Source organism: Bactrocera neohumeralis, chromosome 2 (assembly GCF_024586455.1).
Source record: "Bactrocera neohumeralis isolate Rockhampton chromosome 2, APGP_CSIRO_Bneo_wtdbg2-racon-allhic-juicebox.fasta_v2, whole genome shotgun sequence".
NCBI lineage: Eukaryota > Metazoa > Arthropoda > Insecta > Diptera > Tephritidae > Bactrocera > Bactrocera neohumeralis.
Genome location: NC_065919.1, coordinates 85,258,149 through 85,282,407, shown reverse-complemented (window position 1 = coordinate 85,282,407; position 24,259 = coordinate 85,258,149). Strand labels below are relative to the sequence as shown.

The 24,259-nt window shown below is 37.6% G+C and overlaps 1 protein-coding gene across 10 annotated transcripts in view; it reads left to right on the top strand.

Moving 5' to 3' along the window:
- Positions 1-24,259, top strand: part of LOC126751710 (polypyrimidine tract-binding protein 1) — a 523,263-nt gene that overhangs the window by 199,061 nt on the left and 299,943 nt on the right. For 9 of the 10 annotated variants that reach the window (XM_050462189.1, XM_050462191.1, XM_050462188.1 and 6 more), the window contains one exon: positions 549-644. In XM_050462189.1, coding sequence (XP_050318146.1) covers positions 558-644 — 87 coding nt within the window. In that variant the 5' untranslated portion in view covers positions 549-557. Of the gene's footprint in view, positions 1-548; positions 645-24,259 lie in introns of those variants that run through there. The other variant, XM_050462194.1, reaches the window with a different exon arrangement.

The following is a 24,259-nucleotide window of genomic DNA, read 5'->3' as shown; positions in this document are numbered from 1 at the left end:
TCTATATAGGAAAATAATGGCAACTATATCGGAAGAGGGTTTTTTGACGACGTCTTGGAGGCTGCTTTTTTCATACTGATGAACTTCATCAGAAGCACGGTGTGGTTCAGAGAGCAGACAACAGAATGAGGAGGCTTTAATCCCGTTGGTTTCGCAATGAGCCCCTTAAAAGCCTAGTTGCTTCATTAGACAACCACTTTACCATACCTATCTACTTAGAGATATATTATATCCTAGAGACTTAGCTGTCAGAGGCTGTCGAGGCTTCCTTGCATTCAGAAAAAGTTACTAGCTGCGGTTTCTTGTCCATACTTTATAAAACTAAAGATGCGACTAACTTCACTATCAACGGTAAGCGCTAGAGGCAAATAATGCGCGACTTTTTGGTTCCTCAGGTCTAAATAAATGCATATTCTATAACTCACAGAAGAAAAACTCCTTTAATATTTTCACTATGTCTTAGTTAAGATTTTTTGACTACAGAAAACTTGATATAATCAAATTATTTAAATTCTTACTAAAATTTATTTATTTTTTCTCACTTTCAGGTAGCGACCATGATGTCCTGCCCCCTTCCCATGCCATTACCTATATTGACTTCAGCACTACACAGCGATTTTTCACCGGTTCACATTGGTGTTAAGGTATGTATGGATTTCCATTAAAATAACTAAAAAAAAAAAAAATAAAAATTAAATAAAAGAGTATACAAATTAAGAAAAAAATTTAAATTAATCCAAAAAAAAAAATTTTTTTTAAAGATATGAACTTCAGATTTAAGCCAGGACTTTTATGACTAATTTTTTCATGTGCCAGAGAGGTAAATAATGCAACATTATTAAAAAATTAACTCCAACGCTAGAATATTTTGATTGAATAACCTAACCTCGCTTATTACAACATTTACCATGGCAACAGCTAGCAGCTTACTTCAAGCCACCAGAACACACTCAATAGAGTGAGTGCATGAATATTTTTCCAATAAAACCATATTTATGAGCTCAAAATATGTTCCTCGAGCATAATGTGCAAGTGTTGCCTCGATGGCTGATTTTGTACTTTGGCCCATTAAAAGCCAACCGCAACGAATTAGAAGTGCCACGGGAATGAGGGCGGCCGCTGAGCCCATTTTGCGCCCATTTACATGTCGTTCCGCCGGTAATTTGTTTGTATTACACTGCAAACACACACTGATGCTGTTGTTGTAACTAAGCGTTCACTTTTACTATGTTTGTTGTAAGTAATATGTCTTCTGGCTGCTTTGTTGTCGCATAGCATATGCCCTCTCGAAGTGTATGTGTGTGAGTTGTGGCAAGAAATGGCCAAGTATATTTCATGACCCCAAATCAAGTGACAGCAACTATGTGTTGGCATATATTTGTGTATGTGTGTGTGTGTGTGTGTGCCCCACTTCAAAGGACACTCAGTTTGATATGACAATAAGAAAACCATATAATACAGGGTGATCATTTTTTAATGGTATTTAACTGCACACTGGGCCAACAATTTCCTTGGACGATAAAAAGTCCTCAGTGGTGTGTGGAGCTTTCGCCCTTCCTGACCCAAAGCGCAAAATAATGATGTCACATTGAATGATAAGAAGTCAGCGACCGAATAAGTGCCGCTGCAGGTGTGTGTGTGTGCAATAGTAACAAAAACAACAACAACATGTAACTACCCGACATTAAGTGAAGCGCCGCACTTGAATGGGGTGTAAAACAATTTTTTGGTTGTACCGTTATGCTCTGCACAACTTCCCCGCAAGCGCCGAGGTAAGACAAGTGGAACTTATGCATGCAACTGTGGCGGGGAGTGTGGCACATGCGTCATTTCGTAAGCATTGTGTGAGTGTTTTTGATAAATGCGCGCAATTCTTTATTTAATGTGTGCTGTGTGTGTGTGTTTGTGTGCCACGGACAGCTTGCAAGAATATTTATTTCACTTGAAGATCCGGAGATCCGTTACGCAGTGCGACCAGAGCGCGCATACACACACACACGCGCGTATACAAGTGGAAATCTATTTTAAATAACACATTTGAGCGTTGAAAAGATAGCGCCGCGTCGCGCAGGAAACCGCATTGTCCGCTTAATGGTCGCTCATTAACGTCTGCTCCGGCGACTGATGGCCGAGCACTTTGCAGTTGGGAATGCGCTAAGTTGGCGCTCAAGTTGCTTTTTCAGCATTGCTGAAGGAGTGAAGTGTAGCAGCATAGTTGATGATATCTCTAAGCAGCCGCCTTTGGCGTGATCCCGCTGAGAAAGGGTTGAAGACGCTCGAGAAATATGCAAACGCATTGATTGTGTAAATGTTGCCGCTGTCAATGATATATCGTTGGCCACTTAGTGAAATGCATTCACATTGCAAATGTTGCTCTGCCATTGGTTGGTCGTTGTTGTTGTTGCTTCATCTTCGCGTCGCGTAGTTTCACCTCGATTCATAGCTTGAGAAATGGTTTGTGATTTATGAAAATGACATTGCATTATTTAAGTACTCTGTGCAGACATTTCTGATTTTTGTTTGTATGCCACCTGCTGTGGAAGGAGTTTGTTGGCATTTATTCGAGTCACGGAAACTGTGAAACCACTTTCAATGTAAGCTTGTTTTCAGAAAATAAAACGTGTAAGCTTCTCGTTACTTTGTCAGGTAGAGTTTCCTTGAACTTTTGATGAAGTATCTACTTCTAGGGCAAAAAATAATAAAACTTTGTTTATAATTTAAAAACTCTTAATTTATTCTTCAAAATCTATGTCGTTCCCCTGAAAGTAATTTCCTTGGTACCAATACGCTTGTGCCAACGTTTTTTCCGACACTTGAAACAGTTCTTTAAGGCAATTTCCGGAATAGCCTTCAATCCGCTTAGCGATTCACGTTTAATGTCTTCAAATGAGTCAAAACGGTTTCTGAATCTGAGTTCTGACTTTTCTGAATAACCATAAATCACACGGAGCTAAATCGGGCGAATATGGTGGGTGCGGCACGATATTGATTGAAAATTTGGCGAAAAACTCACGAACAATAAATGCAGTATGCGACGGTGCATTATCGGTATGTAAAAACCAAAAGTTGTCGGCTTATAATTCCGGCCTCTTTTTACAAATATCTTCCCGCGAACGACTCAAATAGTATTCCTTGTTGGCAGATTGTTCGGTGGGAAGAAATTCTGAGTGCACCACACCTTGATAATAGAAGAAAACTGTGAACATAACTTTGATTTTTGAGCTGCTTTGACTTGTTTACGACTTCGGCTCACCTTTCCCACGATATTCGACCGATTGATCGTCTGTTTCCGGGCCGCAAGCATAGATCCAAAACTCGTCGTCACTAATAATACGTTTCATGACATCCTGGTAGTCGGAAAACATTGTTTCACGGACATTAACGCGATTCTGTTTTTCGAAAAAATTTTGTGATTTTGGCGAAAATTATATTTCAAAATAGTTTTCGCTGATCTTTCAACGATGCCAGTAAGTTCTACGACTGTTAATTACTGTTTTTCAAAATATTCTCTATTAAGATCTATATCTAAGTATCTTCAAAACATGAGTTTTGAGTGCATCAACCACCTTCATATGTGTCGAAAAACGTTAATTTATATTTTTTGAAAAATTTTGAAAGAAAACAGACACAAAAACGATTGCGTACCATTCATAATTTACTGTTCTGTTGTATAGTTTCGACATGTCTGGTTCTTCCAAAAAAAACATTCAACCTTTTGTTGGATTAGGCTGAACTGGAAACATCCATACAGTCGATCTCTGTTTACTTTCGGCCTCATACGTGTGAATCCAAGGTTCATCACCACGAGTAATATACAAGTCATAGACGTGTTACAAAGCACCGTTATTTTATTTTTTATGCACTATTGAATGTATGCTGATCCCATTAATGCTTATAGTTGGTTCGATCTAACGAAAGGGCCCATGATGATTTTGCGATATCAGTTTGCGCATATCTTCAATAGTTTCCAGAAACACAACTGATTTTGCAAGACTTTCTCGTAATTCATTTTGGGAGTGATTTACGACCTCGATTGAATTCACCACAGCCTCCATAAGCAATGGTCCTTAATGTAGCTTCATCGTATTGTATTGAGTTTATCGATGTACTTTTGCTGAGTTAATCCACGTCCAAAGTTGTAAAAATAATCACACGAAAATGTTCGTGATTTAATACAATTTTTTTTAGTAAAGTTCTTGTATAGAAAACTATTTTATTGGACAAGATGCCGTCACGAAGTTTGGCATAAATTATTGTTTAAGGCAACGCTATAATTTCCGAACATATTGTTCCATCCAACAACCATAGTAAAAGTTGCCATACAAACTAACCGTTCAAAATGAAATTAAAAAATATGTATGCCCTTTTTATGCCATAAGAAATACACATGTAGAGGGTATTAAGCTTCGTCCGAAGTTAACTTTTTCCTTGGTTTCTTATAGATAGTTTTACCTTTTCTTTCTGAAGGAGAACTTCTCATGAGCTTTTTTTGGTTTTTTTAAATTTTTTTTTTTATTTTTTTTTTTTTTTTTTTTTTTATTTTTTAAATTTTTATTATTTTTTTTATTTTTTTTTTTTTTTTTTTTTAAATTTTTTTTTTTTTTTTATTTTTTTATATTTTTTTTGTTTGCTCCCAGTAGAAATTACTAGATTATTTTACAGCATTCTGTAACCGTATTTTGTTACTGGACTTAAAATACTTGCAGAAAGTTTCTTTCCAACGGACTATAAAATGCAATTCTATTAATTTGCACCTCCAGCCTGATATTGTAGCGTTATGAAATCCACTAAAATTATTTCCGAATTGCTTGACTGAAAATTCTAAGTCTAAAGATTCACTGGTTAATTTATGAGTAAGACTTTAAAGCTGTTGCCTACATTCAGGCGTTACTTCAATCCTAGTTTGTTGCATTGGGACTAACGTAGTGTTCAATCTACCCGGCTGTAAGTCGCAAACGTGTACATCACACACGCACACTAATATACTGTATTGACATAATTATACATATAAACACATACATACATTTATTCTCACAAACACTTTTTCTTCAACTGTATTTAAGTATGTGATGCATCATCTAAGCCATTATAGATAAGCAATTGTTTACACTCGTCACTTCCAGCTTCCTTTTCCGTTGCGAGTGTGTGTCTTTTCACTGTTCTTTCTTTTGCTTTCTTTTCTTTCGCCATATTTGCTCTTTTTGCGCTTAATATTGCCACTGAGAATACAATTTCCTAACCAATATAAATGTGTTTTTAATTTGTTGCAAAGCAAGATTTACAAATGATGCTTTCTGTGTGCCACAACGCAAGCCTGGTGGATGCAACACATGCCCTAGCTGCCAAGCGCTCTGCCAGAGTGCTGCTCACCTTTTCTTTTTTTTGCGATTTCTAGTTGTTGTTGAGAAATTAGTTTGCGTTTTCTCATTTTGTGAGTGTGTGTATGAGCGTGCGTGTGGCAGCGCCCTGGGACACTGCACACACATGCATACGTGCCACATTAAGCGGCAACCGAGCATTCATGCTTTTGTTAACATTAAAAGAGTGTTTGTTCCTTCGTTTGTTGCTGTTGTTGTTGTTGCTGCTGCTGTTGAGACGTAGAAATTAATAACCGACCAGTCAGGCAAGTCATTCAGCCTGTGCCTGCGTGGCTGCCCGGCTGCCAGTGCGGGCCAAGTCGGGCTCAGCTGCTGTTGACACTTCCTTTGTGCCGTGCTTAAAGTGCGGCTGCCTGTGTTGGCTGTGGCTTAAAGGAAAAACGGCCAGTCAGTTGGCAGTGGCCACAATTTGCTGACACAACCCACGACTACACTACTTGTGACACGCACCACCACAACAACAACAGCCACAGGAGCAACGGCGGCAGTCGGCGCTGTCCGGCAGCGGGCATAAGTTTCACACGACCACAATGCCGAGTAACGGTAAAGTAAAAGCAATGCCAACATGATAAATATCCCTTTTTTCCCACTGATTTTTCCAACTACTTACGACAGTCCCCCACTCCACCCGCCTAATAACCCGCATCTGCAACACTATTGCAATTTGCTCGGTTGTTTTTTACCCTCCGTCGGAGTTTGTATTCGCACTTTTATCGTTTCATGCTTGTCAAGCGTGTTTTTCTGCTTTTTATTGTTGCTGTTTTTTGTGTGTCCGCTTGTAATTTGTGCGTGCAACAAGTTTGACAAACTTTGCAACACCAATTTTTCCAGCAAATTGGTACAAACGGGCTTGTGGTAGGGAGGAAAGCGGGAGGGGGTGCACATGCCGTCCACTCCAAAAGACTAATGATGGCACATTAAGTGTAGCCAAAATTGAAATTGAATTAATCAATTGCGGTTAAAGTGCTCAAATGCTCGTTTGCCTCTGCTTTCTTTTTTCTTTTGCTCGTCTGTCATTTCTTCTCCGGCATTTTTTCGTTTTTCGTAACCCTTGTCGTTTTTCTAGTAGATATTTTGAGTTTTATGTTTTTGCAGTTTTTGCCTTTTTCTATGTTTGGCTAATTTATTCACCTTTCTTGTCAGTGGTAATTTAGAAGATTTCTTATAAAAGTATTAGGTAGGCGCAACTGAGTTGCTTACAGCAATAAATCATGTCGAAAATTCTAGAATATCCGCAAGTGAAACATACATATATTGAAAAAAGTGCAATTTTTTATTGCGACATTGATGATGGTTTAGGCAGTTTTTAGAACATATAATGTGAATATAATATGGTTAACTATGATCGTTCACAAACTTGAGTGCAGATTCGTCGTTCCAGGCATCTAAGAATATTCATATACTTATTTTTGTTTTTGTTCGATTGACTGAACGCTTTGAAATAAAGTGATTTGACAGTCCATCGAAGTATACATTTTTTATTGTGAGATATGTACCTTAACGCTTGTATTCTATATATAACAGATTTAGTTGAAAAACATCGACCAGCAGATGACTTTCTTGTTTCAACTCTCTAATAGTCCAATTGATTAGTAACAGGTCAATTGAAAAATCTCTTGCCTGACACATAGAGCGCCATCTAGAATTAAATACATATGATTTTTATTTAGACCTAACCTTCAGAAGTCGCGAATATAAATTTGACAGCTGTCGGATCCTTAGTTTGTGAATTATATCATTTTGTGGAAGTAACATTTCTTATTGTAAAAAAATGGATAAACAACAACTTTACGTGTTGACAAAATATACCTTTTTGAAGGGAAATATTCAGGTGCAGCAAAATCTTGGCTATATTGACGAGTTTTCGGACACTGTCCTAGGAAAATCAACCATCAAGGATTGGTGATTGCAGTGGACTCCCAAAAGATATAGTTACCGAAGAGAGTATCAAAAAAGTCCACAAAATAATTTTGGATGACCGGAAAGTGCAGTTATTCGAGATAGCAGAAAATCTAAAGATATCAACTGAACGTGTACATCATATCATTCACGAATATTTGGGTATGAAAAAGTTCTGTGTAAAGTGGGTGTCGCGCAGGCTCACTTTTGGCCAAAAACAACGACGAGTCGCTGATTCGGTGCTGTATTTAGAGGTGTTCAAGCATAATAAACCCGATTTTTTCCGTCGATATGTGACAATGGATGAAATATGGGTATGTCATTTCACTCCCAACTCCAATCGGCAGTCATCCGAATAGACTGCACACAATGAACCCGCACCAAAACGTATAAAAACGCAACAGTAGGCTGGATTGTTGTTATTATTATGACGGCTTCTACTTCGATTTCATCGCGAAATCTTTTATTGGCGGCTTCTTCTCTGCTTACAATAAGTATGCAGTCCAAGCTTCTCCTTCTATTTGAAACTTTAAATCTCTTTATTAACCAAGAAATGATATTTTAAGCTTCTGAGCTAAAAATAAGCTTGCCTTGAGGCCCCAGAGGACTTATTAGATGTTGATTTGGAACTTAAACACATCTCTCTGTTGTCATATTGACTGAGGCTTTTTGCTCTCTACCGAAAGGTTTGAAATCATCTATCGACTTATTGTGCTTGGTACACTTATTGCTTAATGAAATGAAATATCTGAAATAAAAAAATGTTGTTTAAAATATGTGTTATAAAATAGGTTAATAATTCTTAAAATGTTGCCTAATTAATTTAGTGGTTTTTGAGACTTTGCTGGTTTAATAGGTTCGTGTCTCTGCTGAGTAAGAAGCGCCTCTCTGCAGACAATTTAAATTATGATGCACTAAATCTTGTTTGAAGAGGCAGTTTATTTCATTTTTTAATAAAAAAGTGCATTTACAGATTTGAATAAACTCTAATGTTGGGATTCCCTCGATCCCGTAACCTCTCCTTCTCAAGAAACTTTGAAAATAGGTGCCTGCGGTGAGGAATTTTTTTCTAAAAATTTGGTTTTTGGCAAAATATCGTCTTCTGAAAAAAAAGGGTTTTTCTTTTGAAAATACTTAAACTTTCGAATTGCTTCAAACTTGAAATTATCACCAAAAATCTTATTCCTTTGACCGTTACCTGACAAATATCAGACCGTGTGGAAATTTCAACTCGACGAGTGTTGTAGTTTTGGAGAAATTTTCTTTAGTGACATTCAGTGTTTCGAGTAAACAGTTTAAAGTTTTAGGAGTCGACTACATTTAATTAAAATTGTTTTTATACATATGCTCTTATCTCCGCAACAATTTTCAGCTCAAATTAAAATTTTCGAAGAATGTTTTCAAATATGTCTAAATTCAATATCTAAAAAACGGTTTTTTGAAATTGACAAGAGGATATAACCCATTAATCGGTTACTCACCCGAAAACTGCTTTGAGAATGATAAATAGAGCTTTAATGCATAAGCTCTCATGAATCCGCTTAAAATTTGAAATAAATCAGTGATTATGTATTTAAAAAATATCGATTTAAAGTTGACATTAAGCCTTCGATACATTTTCCCCCCAACATCTTCATTCATTATGTGTGCATTGAAGCGAAAAATAAATTTGCATAACTGTATATATATTTTTCCACGTTGCATACTTCATTGGAGCTGCCGGCGATAAGCAGAAGCGAGTAATGTAAAGTATGAAGAAAAAAATTGTATTTCAAGGCGTAATTAAAAATTAAGTACACATTAATAAATCGAATTAATAGCAATTATTGTAAGCTCTTGCAGCGAACCGGCGCCAATTAAGCCGGTCGTCCTTCGTTACCTTTGATTATAAAAAAGAAGGAGAATTTAATGCAGACAACCATGAGGCTAATGAAAGAAACAAAAACAATAAATTTAGCAGTGCTTTAATGCCGTTAACTTTTTATTGATAAGACATGTTTGATTTTCGCTTAGACGTCTTAAAGAGAACATAATAAATAATCGCATTATTTGAAGAAGATTAAGAGGGTAAATAAAACCGGGTTTGGGTGGGGTTGTGTGGTGTTGGCCGAATGGCTCGGTGCTGCGCTCCTACAGTTATTTCTATGGTGTGCCGATGCGATAAAGGTATGAGCTTCTTTGATTTACTCGTTGGCTGAAAAATCCATAGTACCGAATTTATGACAACAACACTGCTATTTGTGAGCTGTTTTGACGAAGGTATGCGTATTTCAGTTTTATAACCCTTATTAAATGCTTTTTAACTTTTTTTTACTTTCTTTAATTATTAATAATATCATGCGCCTTCTTAAATACTTGCCACGCCGCAAGAAATGTGTTTGCTTAAACGCGCTGACCGTTTTTACCAACGCGCGATTTCAGGACACCGCTCAGCTTCTTCATCTCAGCCACCGCTTGCCCGCGTAACCTGACGCGCTTGTCTTCTCGCGGTAGCGGAAATTCACTCGACCGCGTGTGCATAAATCATTAAAGTAAATATGGTGGGTGCGGCGCCAAGATGGCTGCGGGAACGCCGCCGCGAAAGCAGAAGGTGTACAAAAAGTGAAACTAAAACAATAACGCAACGAATTTTTAATAAGTCGCGGCGAACGTAAGCCCAAGACAACGCGTTGAAGGCGGATGTATGCGCGCACGGAGCACAACGCGGCGCATATTATTGTTTTATTATTATTTTAAGTTCTTTTTGTGTCCGTTATAAAAGAAAACAATGGACGCATATGCCATGCCACTGTGTATATGTGTGTATACGCGCGCGTAGTCAGCTGAGTGCATGCAAACGCTCAAAAGTATGCTTCAATAAGAGCGCGCGCACTTGTATAGAAGTATTATTTATGGCTACTTTTATGTGTGTGTGTGTGTGTTTTTGTTGCGCGCTAAAGTTATTGTAAAGCACTTGCTTCCGTTGTGTACCCACCGCCGCCCCTGTGACGCGCATGCAATCGCCGCTCTGTTGTCATATCACTCGGCAGAGCAAACAGTTGTCGATCCACATCCGCTTTTCCAGCGACCTGTAAAGGCTTAGACCAAAGCTCTGTTGCGGCAACAACGCGCCGCGCGCCGCGCTCTACAACTTTCATGCGCGCTGAACTTTTTGCCGTTCGTTTCGCTTAGATCGCCTTTCCTGCTAACTGCTGTAGAACAACGGTTGTTCTTTCACCATCCTTCCTGTTTTCTTTGATTTCCTCCTTTCCGTTTGCCGCTCGTTGACTTTTGTTATTATTAATAATTTAAGTTATGTTTGCGCGCAATGCTATGTTACGTAAGAACCACTCATTCGCATTGCGCGCGGCTTCGCGGCACCCCTTCAGCGCATTGTGGTTCGGTTTACTATTGTGCGCCGCGCTCGTTGCAGTGGCACCCTCGCACACATACACGTTCATGCGTGGCTCTCAGCACAAGTTACATCTGTATGAGGTGGCCGCTTTTATGTGCCCCGCAATCGCCGGCGCTTGGCAGCAATTGCTGGCAGCCCTCGGTAACTGCCTTGTTGGTGGGTCGTGGCGCTGCCTCGTGAGTGGCAGCTTACCTCAAATTGTTTCATATTTCTCTTTTTATATTTGCTTATGTTGCCTGTTATTATTGCGTTTTTTGTTCGTGTGTTTTTTTACTTTATTTTTGTAGCTTTCCCTTACATTTTATTCGCAGTTTATTACAGCGATTTTTCTCGGAACTCCACCCCGCCTCCGCGTGCGCCACTTCAGCGCTTACTTTTTTATTTCATTTAGTTTCTGTTTTTTGTTTGCATGAAATACTTTTACCTGTCGTAATTTTCTTAAGTTTTTCTGTCTTCCTCCACCGCCTTCAGCAAAGCTTTCACCTTAACCGCTGCATCCTCACCGCTTTGCCATTTTGTCATCTCTTTTACGCAATATTTGCTTTCGTTTATCAAAGTTCCATAACTTTTCTTGCAACATTGTTGCGTCTTCACCCCATATATTATATATAGTTGTTGTTGTTGTTGTTGTAGTGTGCTTAAGTCCGCCATAAGTGTTGGCATTGCTCGATTGCGGGTATTACCTTTCGTGTATAGTAAAACGCCTCCTCCGTTCGTTCATCGGTATGTACATATGTATGTGTGTGTTCTGCTCTCATCTTCTTTTGTCCATCATCTGCGGTCGATAGCGGTGAGCACTCTCAGCCGGCGTACTTATTTAAACATTACTTATGCATCTTACGGCGCTTGTTGTTATTGTCATTTGTACTCGCGCCTGCTTTTGTTTGAGTTTTTATTGGCTGTGGCATTAAGAAAATTAAATTTACTAAATTTGTGTGGTTTTCGGAATTTAATATATACTATTTTTTTCAGTTATGATTTGAAGAGAGAGTTCAACGGGATCACTTGGGATCCCCAAATATTACTTTTTTGATTTTAGAAGATGTATTTTGTAATTGCTTAAAGGTTTGTCTTCTACTGGATTTTCATGGCTTCAGTTTCAAAGATAAGGGGTAAACAGTAGAAGAAAGATATTAAAATCCACATCCGTTTGAAATATTCTGATGTAAATGCTAAATGATATTGATGAAAATATATGTTGTACAATTAGGATATGTCTATTGTATCAAAGCAAAGCATTTCTCTCAGTTAGCCCAACTATGAACAACTGCTAATTCGAATTCACTGTTTCGTTTGTGTCAAGCAGACATTCTGCATCTTAATAACGCGTGGTCTTAAATTTTACGAACCCTACTTTTCGGCTTGGTTCAGCTCCGCTTTTTCTGAAAATTTGTACTCGACTGAAAAAACATCATTTTACAAATAATAGGTCAATTGCAAAGTCCCCGGCCAGACTCATAGATGGCGCTACTAGAATTAAATCCATATAATTTTTAGTTAGCCCTAACTTTCAAAAGCCGCGTGTATAAATTTGACAACTGTCGGATACTAAGATACTAATAAAACGTAATATCACGTACTGATAAAATGTTGCTTTCTAAACGAAGTAAAACTTGGCTTTCCGGAATAATCAAACGGATACTTAGTTTGTGAATTATATCATTTTGAGTGAAGCAACTTTAGTTATTGTGAAAAACTTGATAAAACGGAATTTCACGTGTTGATTAAATATTGCTTTCTAAACGAAGCAAAAACTTGGCTCAAGTTTCCGGAATAATCAACCATAAAAGACCGCAGACGGTGAAAGCAGTGGTCACCCAAAAGAGGTTCTTATGGACAAAAACTTCAAAAAAGTCCACAAAATAGTTTTGAAGAATCTTAAAGTCAAGTTCTTCAAGATAATAGCAAATCTAAAGATATCAACTGAATCTGTACATCATATCATTCGCGAATATTTGAGTATAAAAAGCTCTGTGCAAAGTGGGTGCCGCGCGAACTCACTTTTGACCAAAAATAACGAGGAGTTGATGACTCGGATGTATCAAAAGAACACTCGCTGGTAAGAAAGTTTAGTCGAATGAAGAGCTAATCACCGAAACTGAGGCCTATTTTGAAACAAAGGGCAAATCATTCTACAAAAATGGTATTGAAAAATTGGAAGGTCGCTATAATTTTTATATATAAAAAGTATGTGTCACGTTGTTTGTCCGCGATGAACTCCTAAACTACTGAACCGATTTTAGTAAAATTTAGCACACTGAGTTCAGTTCGAACCAACTTAGAAGATAGAATAGTTAAAACGATTCATGAATAAAGAATACAGTAAATGCTCTCCTAAATGGACATTCGATTAAGCGGACGTCTCCATTAACCATACACATTGTTGATGTTTATTAAGTACAATCTATTAAGCGGACAACTTTATTAACTGGACAGAAACGCTGGTAACCAGACATTCAGAAAGCAGCCTTAAATTCGTTATTTTTTCCAATGAAATTTATTTGTATGAGAATATTAAAGATTAAACCTCAAGTACAACCCTTTGGATTCTTATACCGACAAAAACATTTTGGGCTTTATTCGTAAATAAAATATCACTGTATTGAATAGTTTATTATATGAATAAAATAGTATAAAATGTATACCACAGCAACGCGTGACCGGATCCCCTAGTGTATGTATATGTATCACTCTTTAAAAGAACTATGTTAAATAAAAAACCCGATTTTTGCCAAAAAAAATGTATGAATTTTCAATTGACCGGTTATTAATACCATTTCTTTATTAACGCCTTCAAAATAGGTTCCTGAGCCAATGAAAGCACGCCAAGACTCAGCTACGTTGTCAAGCGTCTGTTTTGCGACCTCTACTCCACGTCGTTTTTGCAATAGATTCAGCTCTTTTGGTATGATTCTGGCATTGAGACGCTTCATATTCAAAATATTACTCAAAATGTGCTATGTCGCTCTTGTTCCTTGAACTTTGTCGATGTTATCGTCATTAACAGAGGTACATATATTCACCACTCGCATTAGGCAATGTTTCGATGATTTCACGTTTTTCATTTGTGCCACTCAAATATTTGTGGTGTTCGTGGTAAAGTATACTAACAAACCACTTCAGCAACATTTTCAGCGACCCCGTAACCGTGATTCCATTTGAAACACAAAATTTCAAGCAAACTTGTTAATTTTTTTTCCAACGTAAAAAATACACAGACTGTCTCGTGTCGTAAAGATTCAGCTGCAAACACACGCAATTTGAAAATTAGAGATCAAGCTTCACAAGAGCCTTACCAAATATTTTACGGATCAAGATAATGTTAATTTTTTTTCGATTCAAATGGACCAGTCCGAGTCAGTTTTGATTAGATGATAATTATTACGGAGATTTACAACAGTTCCTCCTCCTTTGAATTTTCTGCTTACTTGAAATCTGTATCTGGTTTTGACGATGTTCTTGTTCTTCGTTTCTTAAACAATTTCTCATATTTTAAATGTGATTCCACTCAAGGGTAGTTGCATACTCTACTGCGACGGCCTATTCTCAATTAGTTTACCCACTTATGCATAACAAATTCTCTTTTGCTGTGTTATTCCTTAAGCTAAATAAGAAGTGTCTTAATCATTATATTTCGAAACATGTCATTGGTTTCGGCACCTTTGAAAATTATGAATAAAAATAACTAAAAAAAGAATAGTCTGTCTGCATTATGCGGACAGGGTAACTCAGATCTTTAAGCAAATTGAAGCATATTCATCAAATATATCTTATTCTGCTCTGCTGCTTTGGTTTTAAAAGCTAACTAAAACCATAAACTTGAAACTGAGAAGAATTACTTTAAAATTGTGAAATTTTATTAGCAGAAATCAGATTTCAACACCTACCAAAACCACTGACACTTTGAAAACTCTTGCTACCGTTTCTACAGGCACTTTCTCACTCCCCGCAGCCAGCCTTGTCACACTTCCTATATCCGAAATCCCAAGAAGCACGCGTCTAGCTCGTGGCTGTGCCTTACAAGTGAATGCGCACACACACACCCTCGTGTATATTTATCTTAGCCGTTTGGTCAACAAGACTTAACCTTGTTGTATATCATACTCTCCTCGTGTTCTCGTGGCATGCCCCTTTCGCCGCGGTGCTAAACAAAGACACCATGTGAGCCAGCTACTGGCGCACGACCGACCCCATGTTGCACGCTGCAAGAAACTGCTGTAATGCACATGTTGCCAGTGTTTGCACAGACACCAAGTAGCAATAGGACATTCACACGTACGTGCTTGTGCGTGTGTGCGCGCGAAGGAGTGCGGCATGCAACAGTTGCCACACATGAGTGAACGCTAGGAGGAGCATTCACCAGATGCAACTGTGTGAACGTGTGTGTGAAGAATTACACAAGTGTGCGAAATCTTTGCTGAAGTAGAAAATCGCGAAAATAAACATTGAACTGTAATGCCAAAGTCAACAGCAAAGTGTCGGTGCGCTTTGTTGTTGCCACAACAGTGACTGAACTAAGTATACACACATACACACAGACAAGCTTACGTGCATGTGCCATCGACAAGACAAAAGTAAATGAAAAGAACTAGTAAAATAAAAAGTTGTGACATGCATTGGTGAAAGAGCGTGGCGGCGGAGAGGTTGTTGCCTTGAATGACGTCGGCATTGTCAACGCGCAACAATGCAACAGGCGAACTGCAGCAAAAACTATAATAACTTTTGTTGAAAAATTGAAGCAGTGCACCGTTCAAGTGGCAGCGCCATATATATTTGGCAAGAAATACGTAAGCATGAAATGCAGCAGCGTACATCGCTGCGTATACGTAATCGCGGCAGTGAAGCGGACTCCTGCTAGGGCTCATGTACTATGTGCTTATATGGACGGTTTTGTGAGTCTTTTGTATGAAATGCACTTAAGTTGAGTTAATGCTCGAAGGTATTGTGCTCACCATCATAAAGGGTGCTCCAAAAAGTTGCGCAAGAATTTTTGTTTAAGAGGTTTTATTGTATTTTTTTTTTGTTTTGCAGATACATATTAATCCACAAATCAGTAAATTTACATAATTTAATTTACTTTAGTAATAGACGAATCATTCTAAAAAACTTTTGATTCTGTAGTCAATCACAACAGGACTTTCTCAAAAACGAGTTTTGTGGTGAACAAAATTTTTTGGCTTAAAATTATCTAAAATCCAAAAGCCAAGAAGTCTATTATTGCTATAGGCGAATATACATAGGTACCGATCGATGGACTAGCCAAAACTTTGATTTTACACAAAATGTGAGATTCTCAAACAAATTAAAAAAATTTTGTGAAAAAAAAACAAAGTGACTTAAAAAAATCGAAATTAAAAAATCAAAATTATTTAAAAACTTATTCCTTCACTCATTACAAGAAAAATATAAATAAAAATTTCAAGTCGATAGGTCAGCTATTTCGGAGAAATTTTCCTAATCGACTCTGAAAGCAGCGTTTATATACAAACACGTTTGAAGTTGTAAGTCAACATAAAAATTCTTACCAATGCGCTCATATTTCCGAAACTATTTATCAAGTTCGAATTTTCGGAGAATAATTTCGAAATTTTTTGAAATTCATAAGTGGATATAAATAACCCTTTTAGTCGTTAAAATCACTTTAAAACAGCTCACAAAGAAAAACAGCACAAAAAATTTTATCAAGTTCGAATTTTCAGAGAATAATTTCGGATATTTTTTAAAATGCGTAAGCGGATATAACCCTTCAAATCACTCAAATCAATTTAAAACAGCCCACAAACAAATACAACACAAACAACTTTATCAAGTTCGACTTTTCGGAGAATAATTTCAAATATTTTTTGAAATCCATAAGTGAATATAACCCTTTAAATCATTAAAATCACTTTCAATCAGCCCACAAAGAAAAACAACACCAAAAACTGTATCAAGTTCGAATTTTTGGAGAATAATTTCGAATATATTTTTTGAAATTCGTAAGTGAATATAAATATCCTTTTTAGTCGTTAAAATCACTTTTAAACAGCCCACAAAGAAAAACAACACAAACAACTTTTCAATCAAGAGAAGTTCGAATTTTCATGAAGCGCATATATTTTTTAAATCATTTTTTGAAAAAATCACTTAAAATGCAGCCCATAAAGAAAAAACAACACAAACAACTTTATCAAGTTCGAATTTTCGGAGAATTTTTTGAAATTCATAAGCGGATATAACCTGTCAAATCACTAAAATCACTTTAAATCGGCCTACAAAGAAAAACAACACAAACAACTTTATCAAGTTCGAATTTTCGGAGATTAGTTTTGGGTATATTTTGAAATTCATAAGCGCATATACATATCTTTTTAAATCATTAAAATCACTTTCAATCAGCACAAAGAAAAACAACACCAAAAACTTTTCAAGTTCGAATTTTCGGAGAAGTATATTTTGAAATTCATAAGCGCATATACATATCTTTTTAAATCATAAAAATCACTTTCAATCAGCCCACAAAGAAAAACAACACCAAAAACTGTATCAAGTTCGAATTTTTGGAGAATAATTTCGAATATATTTTTTGAAACTCATAAGTGGATATAAATAACCTTTTTAGTCGTTAAAATCACTTTTAAACAGCCCACAAAGAAAAACAACAGAAACAACTTTATCAAGTTCGAATTTTCGGAGAATTTTTTGAAATTCATAAGCGGATATAACCCTTTAAATCGTTGAAAACACATTAAAATAGCTCACAGAAATAATTTTTGTAAATAATGTTGGTCCACTAATCCAACCGATTTAGGTGCTTGTCTTCGCTAAATGCGACTTTGATATATCTTAACGTGTTATAACTTCAAATAATCAAAAATATTGTATAAACAACAGTGTAAATCTCACAGTTCTTATATATGTATATTCTCCGCATTCTAGATCACGTACATTTATCAACACACCTGATGGTGCACCCTGTATGGCAAACAATTCCTTCCAAGAAAGCGTAATCCCGCTTGTTGCTTTGCTGATTACATTTTGACCTTTTGTTTAACTTCTTTGCTTTTCTTCTTTGCTTAGACCCTACTAGAAGACTACAAGACTTTACTTAAAACTTAGCGCATCACCAGTGTATTGCGATATTTCACTTAATTTGCTGTTGCGGACCAGCAGCTTATAATCGCTAAACAGCATACTTGCTGGCTGCTACCCATACGCGCTCATAAGCTCATAAATAAAACCACGTGACATATGAGTGTGTTAAACAGCGCCAGGGATAACTAACAACCACGGCGGCTAAGTATGCCTACTACTTGCCACAGAGCGCGGTGTGTGCCCTTTGGCCAAACTTGCCACCGGTAATTGATATTAATGGCGCTGCCACTTAAACAAGTGTGCCGTTATCCTTTATCCTTTTGTTGTATTGAATTTTAGTGTAAAATATTGCGGCCACACAGTAAACTTTCTGGACATTGAAAAGTGTGTGTGTGTGCGTGTGGCTGCTGTGTGCGTCTTGAGATTAAGAAACTCGAAGTTTTTTACAAGCGAAACTATTGCAAAACAATAACAACAAACCACTTCATTATCACTCGTACAAGACTGGCGCATGTTGTTTTCATAATTTAGCTCTTTTTGTCCGTCTTTATTGTTGCTCTTAATTTTAATTCCTTCCGCACACGAAATGTACATTTGTGGCAAGAAGAGAGAAAAGGTTGTCTTCTTCGGCTGGTGGATTTATTCCTTTTGTGCTGCTCGGCTATCGCATCCTCCTGGCATTTATGCACAAAGCAATAAGAATTAATTAAGAAATGCTGTTTAAATATTCCGTTATATTTTGTGTTGCCCATAAAGCGAAAGATATTGCCCCGGCATAAGCGAGTGTGTGAGTACCGTTCACATTTGCAATTCTTGCCGCAGCATTTGCTTGCTTGGCGCTAAAAGAAAATTCTTGGCTTTGTTGTTATACTTAGTTGTTGTTGTATTTGTTGCGCATATCTGCAGGGTTGTTAATTTCTATCACGCATGACACCACTACAAGTGTTCCGTGTCGGCCCATTGCATGTTGTAATCGGCGGCTTGTTATTGCTGTAATTACAATTTGTACTGCGTGTCTGTTATTCCGTTATTCTGTTATGGTAATGACATGGTTACACTTTTTCTGCCTCATATTTTATGGGCATAAAGTTGCTGAATATTTGTGCGTGTGTGTATTCGTCTGCGCTTTATTGGTGCATTTATGGTAGTTCTAGGTAGCAGAATATACCTGAAAATAACTCTGAAAACCTTCGAAAGATGTTAAAGTCAATTTTACCTTTAAGTTAGGTTGGGTTATAGTGTCGATCCCAACAGCTTCAAACGCTAGTTCGTTGTGTTACCTAAAACTCATATATAATAGATCGTAAGACCCTTACAAATCGACAAAGCGCTCTGAGTCCATCACAGATTTGTTGAGACGGCTAATACCAGTTTTCTGCTTTGTCTTCTGGTTCGCTGAAGGTGCGACTGCCGAGTTGCCACAAACTTAGTCTTGCAAAGGCTAAAGAGTGAAGGAACGGTGCCTGTATATTTTCAACTCATCTTCTTCCATACAACATTGAGCAATAAATACTAAGACTATGTGCATAATTTTAAAATACTTAATTTGTTCCGGGTTTGTACCTTTAAGTTCAAGCCTTGAAACTTCGACATTACCTCTGTGTTAACTTCTAACATCGTTGTCCCGTGCGTTTTTCATCAATCAACTGGCCGAAATTTTCGGTTTTACTGACATTGTCAACGCTCATAATTTAATAATTATATTTTGGAACAGTTCTATTAAATGTTTTTAGCATTTTCGTATATTTGAAAGACATAGCTGGAACAAGCCCTGTTTAGGTCTTATGAATGAGGCCGAAGCTAGATTTACACCAAAAAACGCATTACGTATTTATTTTGCTTAGACTGAAGGAACTGATAAATTTTGCTGGTAAACCAAAGTTCTAACCTTAACGGCATATCTCAACTTATTTTTGTGCTGTCAAAACCAAAAACTCTAATTGGAAATCAGCTAAACTCATTTGTTTCCTTTTCCTCTGGTTTGACCGTTGAAACAGCTCAGTCCGGTACTGCGTTTTCTTCAAGAAAGTTGCCGCATTTTTTGGAATACACTACTCAACAAAACTGAAAAAAAAATGCGACTGAAGTGCTAAAAGGTATGTGAGTTATTTGAGGTGGACTGATTACGAATTTGAGTTCAAAAATGTTCCATGACGTATAGCTATTTCTGTCATTTTAGTAAAATCTGCTTTTTTGACCCCTAAACCCCTTGACTACAACATTCACCATCTTTCGTTGTAGGAAATTTGTGCTATCAATTTCGGTTCTAGCAACCCAATACAACATATTCAGTACAAGACTGTAAACTTGTCAAATTTGTACTCTCACATTGTTCAAAACTTGAGATTGTTGTACCGCAGCACGCTCTTCCTGCTATAAGCATTAGACCACCAGCGAACTTGAAAGGAGATTAGTGCCTTACCGACTACTTATTTACTGTTCTACACACCGTCTAGCTTCAAAGCAATCTTAAAGGTGTCTTTAAACTTGCTGCACTTCGCTAAGTAAATATTCTCCACTAACTATTGAAGATCACGTTTTTGGAATTACAACATTTATAGGCAGCAAGGCAAGTCTACATCTTAATGCAGGTGATAAACTATAACATACGCTTAGGCGCATCTCGAAATAATTATCCTCATAAGTGAAGTCTTATGCGTGGCAAGGAGCTAGAAATTTATTGATACGGTTGTTGTTGTTTGCATACCTGCGGTCCCTGCGTCTTTTTGCGTCACATATTAAGCTCCCTAATAGAGACGGCGGTACAAGTGTCTTCCCTCACTGCTGTGGCTTTGGTGTACACGCGTACACTTCCAGGCCTAAAAACCCATAAAAAGGGGTAATAATGTCAAGGGAACAGCATACTATAACTTTTTGCTGTGAAAGAAATAACAACAAACATGTGAACCGAAGTCAAAGAAACTCCTTTGCGAATGAGACGTTCACATATCAGCGCAGATGTTACCGAGGGGTGGGGTGTGTGTAACGGCGGGTGCAAAATTATACTCAAACGCTGATGACTGTATTACTCGTGGGTAGAAGAATAAGTCCTCAGCAGTTGGAGCAATATCGCTGGTATGCCTTTGTCCCATTTATTACCGCGACGTGTACGAGCATGTGACCCGTTGCCAATCACTAACGCTCGCCGCTCACCCTCCAATTTACATAGCATTTACGAGTAATGTGCTGTGTAAATAAAGTTGCCGAAAAGACAACAGCAACAACAAGCAGCGCGTAATTTTCTGAACTTTTTGGTGACTCCGCACACTTCTGCATATATGTATGTGTGTGGGTGCGTGTCCGTGTGTGCGTTGGTTTTTATTGCAAATTTATAGGCTTGAACGCAAATAAATCTGTAGGCTTTACAGTTACACGCTTTTGGGCGCTGTGCCAACTTGATGGCCGCATGTTCGACTTCCACATATGAGTTTGTTAGTGTGTGTATGTATGTGCGACTTTCAGTGTTGGCTGGCGCTTGGTGCATGCGTTGGGGTGGAACCGCAAATATGCCTGTTGAATCACAACTGTCGCCGCTGTGACGATATGGTCATAATTTCTGCCGGATCTCCTACGTGATTGCACACGCCGGGCCATTTGTGTTTTTAATGTCGCCGAAAGTGCTGAAATTCGAGTGTGTCTTCTAATGTGGTGTGGTAATCTGTGGGATTTCATGGACGAGTAGAAATCGTGAGGCTCCTTATGGTATTTCATACCGTGCAGGTGGGTTGGTAAGCAAATTATATAAATGCAAGGCAGCTATTACGGAGCGCATGTTTTGCGTCAAGGGAATCAATAATTTTGTGCGTGAAATATGAAGGTTTCTTATTAAAGTACAACTGCGTAAGAAATTCTGCAAAATATTAAAGCAAAACTGCAGTCGCTGTTATTTCTTTGCTCTCACTGAAGCATAGTTTTTCCTCGGTTGCAAACTATAGAATTCAGGCCCGTCCAGAAAAATTTGGCCCATTTGTCCCAATATAGTTGTCTAACCTCGCTATCAATGTCAGGTTACGTCAGAATAAGACTAGTTTAGATTAGGCTCTTGTGGTAGCCTCGGTAATCTTTTTACCCTTAGTAAGGTTGAAGTTTCTCTAATTGTAGGGTTTGGGTTCTTTTGGTGTCTTTATGATGGAGATACATTTTACATCTTTAGACTTCTTGAGACTTAGGCGTCCTCCCAAGCAGGTGTAATGGATGCAAGTGGCCTTACTGATACTAAAAAAGACTGATTTATTTAGTCCAAGTGCGAAACTTCTCTTGGGTTCAACTGCTTATAAAGGGTTGTCGAAAAAGTCTTGCGGTATTTTTATTGAATTTTTTTTTTAATGAAATTGAAATGAATTTTTGATGACTCATGCCCAGCTCTTGACCGATGCTACGGCTGCTACTATGCCGGTCTCTTTCGACCAATTCAGCGATTTTATCGCAATTTTCGACGACAGGCCTTCCGGAGCGTGGCGCATCTTCGACCACCTCTACACCAGAACGAAAACGTTGAAACCATCGTTGTGCGGTGGAAATGGAAACTGTATCGGGTCCATAAACTGCACAAATTTTATTGGCGGTTTGAGATGCATTTTTTGCCTTTATCGTAGTAGTACTGTAAAATATGCCGTATTTTCTCTTTATTTTGCTCCATGTTTGCGACGCTATAACTCACGAACGACTTAAAAGAAACGACAATCAATCAACCACGTGTTAGCGCGTGAAATAAGCTTTCCAAAAAGGTATAGCATGACCCGATGCGACGAATAAAACTAGAACAACGCGCTTTCAGCGCCAACTAGCGAAAATAAGCTATTATGTATAACCTAACATAACCTATTCCTATGGAGTAAAGTTGAAGTCACAACCTAGTATGTAGAAGTACTCTCTATACCTTCTCCAAGTTTAAACAATCATCTTACCAATTTACGGTTCCTATAATTCAGCAAATTTCCATATTGTGGATTATCTTGCTTTAGAGGTTTCCAAAAGAAAATCTTCTTGGAAATTTTTTCAATAGGTTGGTGTTTACAGATTTTATCGCAGATTTGATTAAGGATACAAACAAAGCTTCAGAGGCTTTGAGGTGCGAAGTTCCGACTACAATGATTCCTTCTGAGTTCAGACGAGAGCACCTCAAAGAGTAATTTCTTAAAGGTCCTTCAATCACCAGAAGATTTTATCTGAAAACGTTTAGTTTGCTGAGCAGTCACTAAGGTAGGTTAGGTTAGCTTACATTGATTGGCTGTCACTCCATTTATGGTATGCATTGAAACTATTAGTACTGTTATACGACTAGGAACTTTAGCTGTTCGATTAGTAGCTAATATATTTGCAGGACACTTACTTCTTACTTTTTTAGGAAATACTGGTCCTTCTCTTTCTTACGCATAGAGCTACAGGTTCTTTGAAATCCCAGATGGCGCTTTATTAATAGGTTAGGTTAGGTTAGTCTGTTAGGCCAATTATTAATATGAGCTAAAGTTCATATCGTACAGGATGTCAACGCTTTGTGAGAAGTTCAATAGAGGTCCGTATTTAGTTCTGATACTTCATCCAGTCCATTAAGCTGCGATCTAAATATCTAAGCTGAGTTCCAAATAAGGCCAGCTATAAGCAGAGAAAGCGTTGCAGCGTCTCTCACATGCCTACTTGACTGCTCTTTCTACATGTGTCAGCGTTAGTAATGCCCATATGGCTGGTATGTGATGCCAGTATGTTGTGACCTGTGACTACGTCAGCAAATGTCTTGCGGTATTTTCGCAACAATGTGAGTATAAAGCTTGTGTGTTTTCCTTTTGCTTTGTTCCACATGATCTTGACGATACTGCATGCCTCTAAGGCATTCCATATACCCTTATCCGTCTATCAGCACTTCCAGAAATTTCCTTGTGTATCGTTATTAAGGACTTGCGTATTTCGTGAACTACTGGTTCAGTAGCCAAGCGGAAGCTAATTTCAGTGTGCGCCTTATTTAATGTTAGTATGTAAACATTGAACTTCGACATTTACAAACCAATTAGGTTGTTTAGAGTTCTTTCGGAAATCTTAACTCAGTCTAGTTTTGAGTAGGCATTACATCAATGCATATAGTCGAATTCATTAGCAAAAATATAGTGAAAGAAAGTATCGGTTTGAAAAATTATATTCGGTAAAGTTAAAAATGGCCTTGATTTCTAGTACCTTCTACGAAGCTATTATGCTTTCAAAGCCTCAATGTCTCTCAAAGAGAAACACTCTTGGGTCGCTCTAGTAGCACAGAATGAGTAAAAATAAACATTCGAAAAAGTCCGACTGTTATTTCCGTTTATAGCTCTAATCTAACCTAGAAAAAAAATAGATGTTGTTTCCGTTTATAGCTCTAATCCAACTTTCTCAATAAGGAAATCCCAGTGTTGGTGGTATTAAAATGGTGAGAATCTATTTTATTAAAACATGCTTCGAATGATAATTTTTGCCATCGGTTTCAATAAGAAATTTGTCTTGTTTCATGTAGAAATCGGTTTTATGTCTTTATAGCTCGATTATA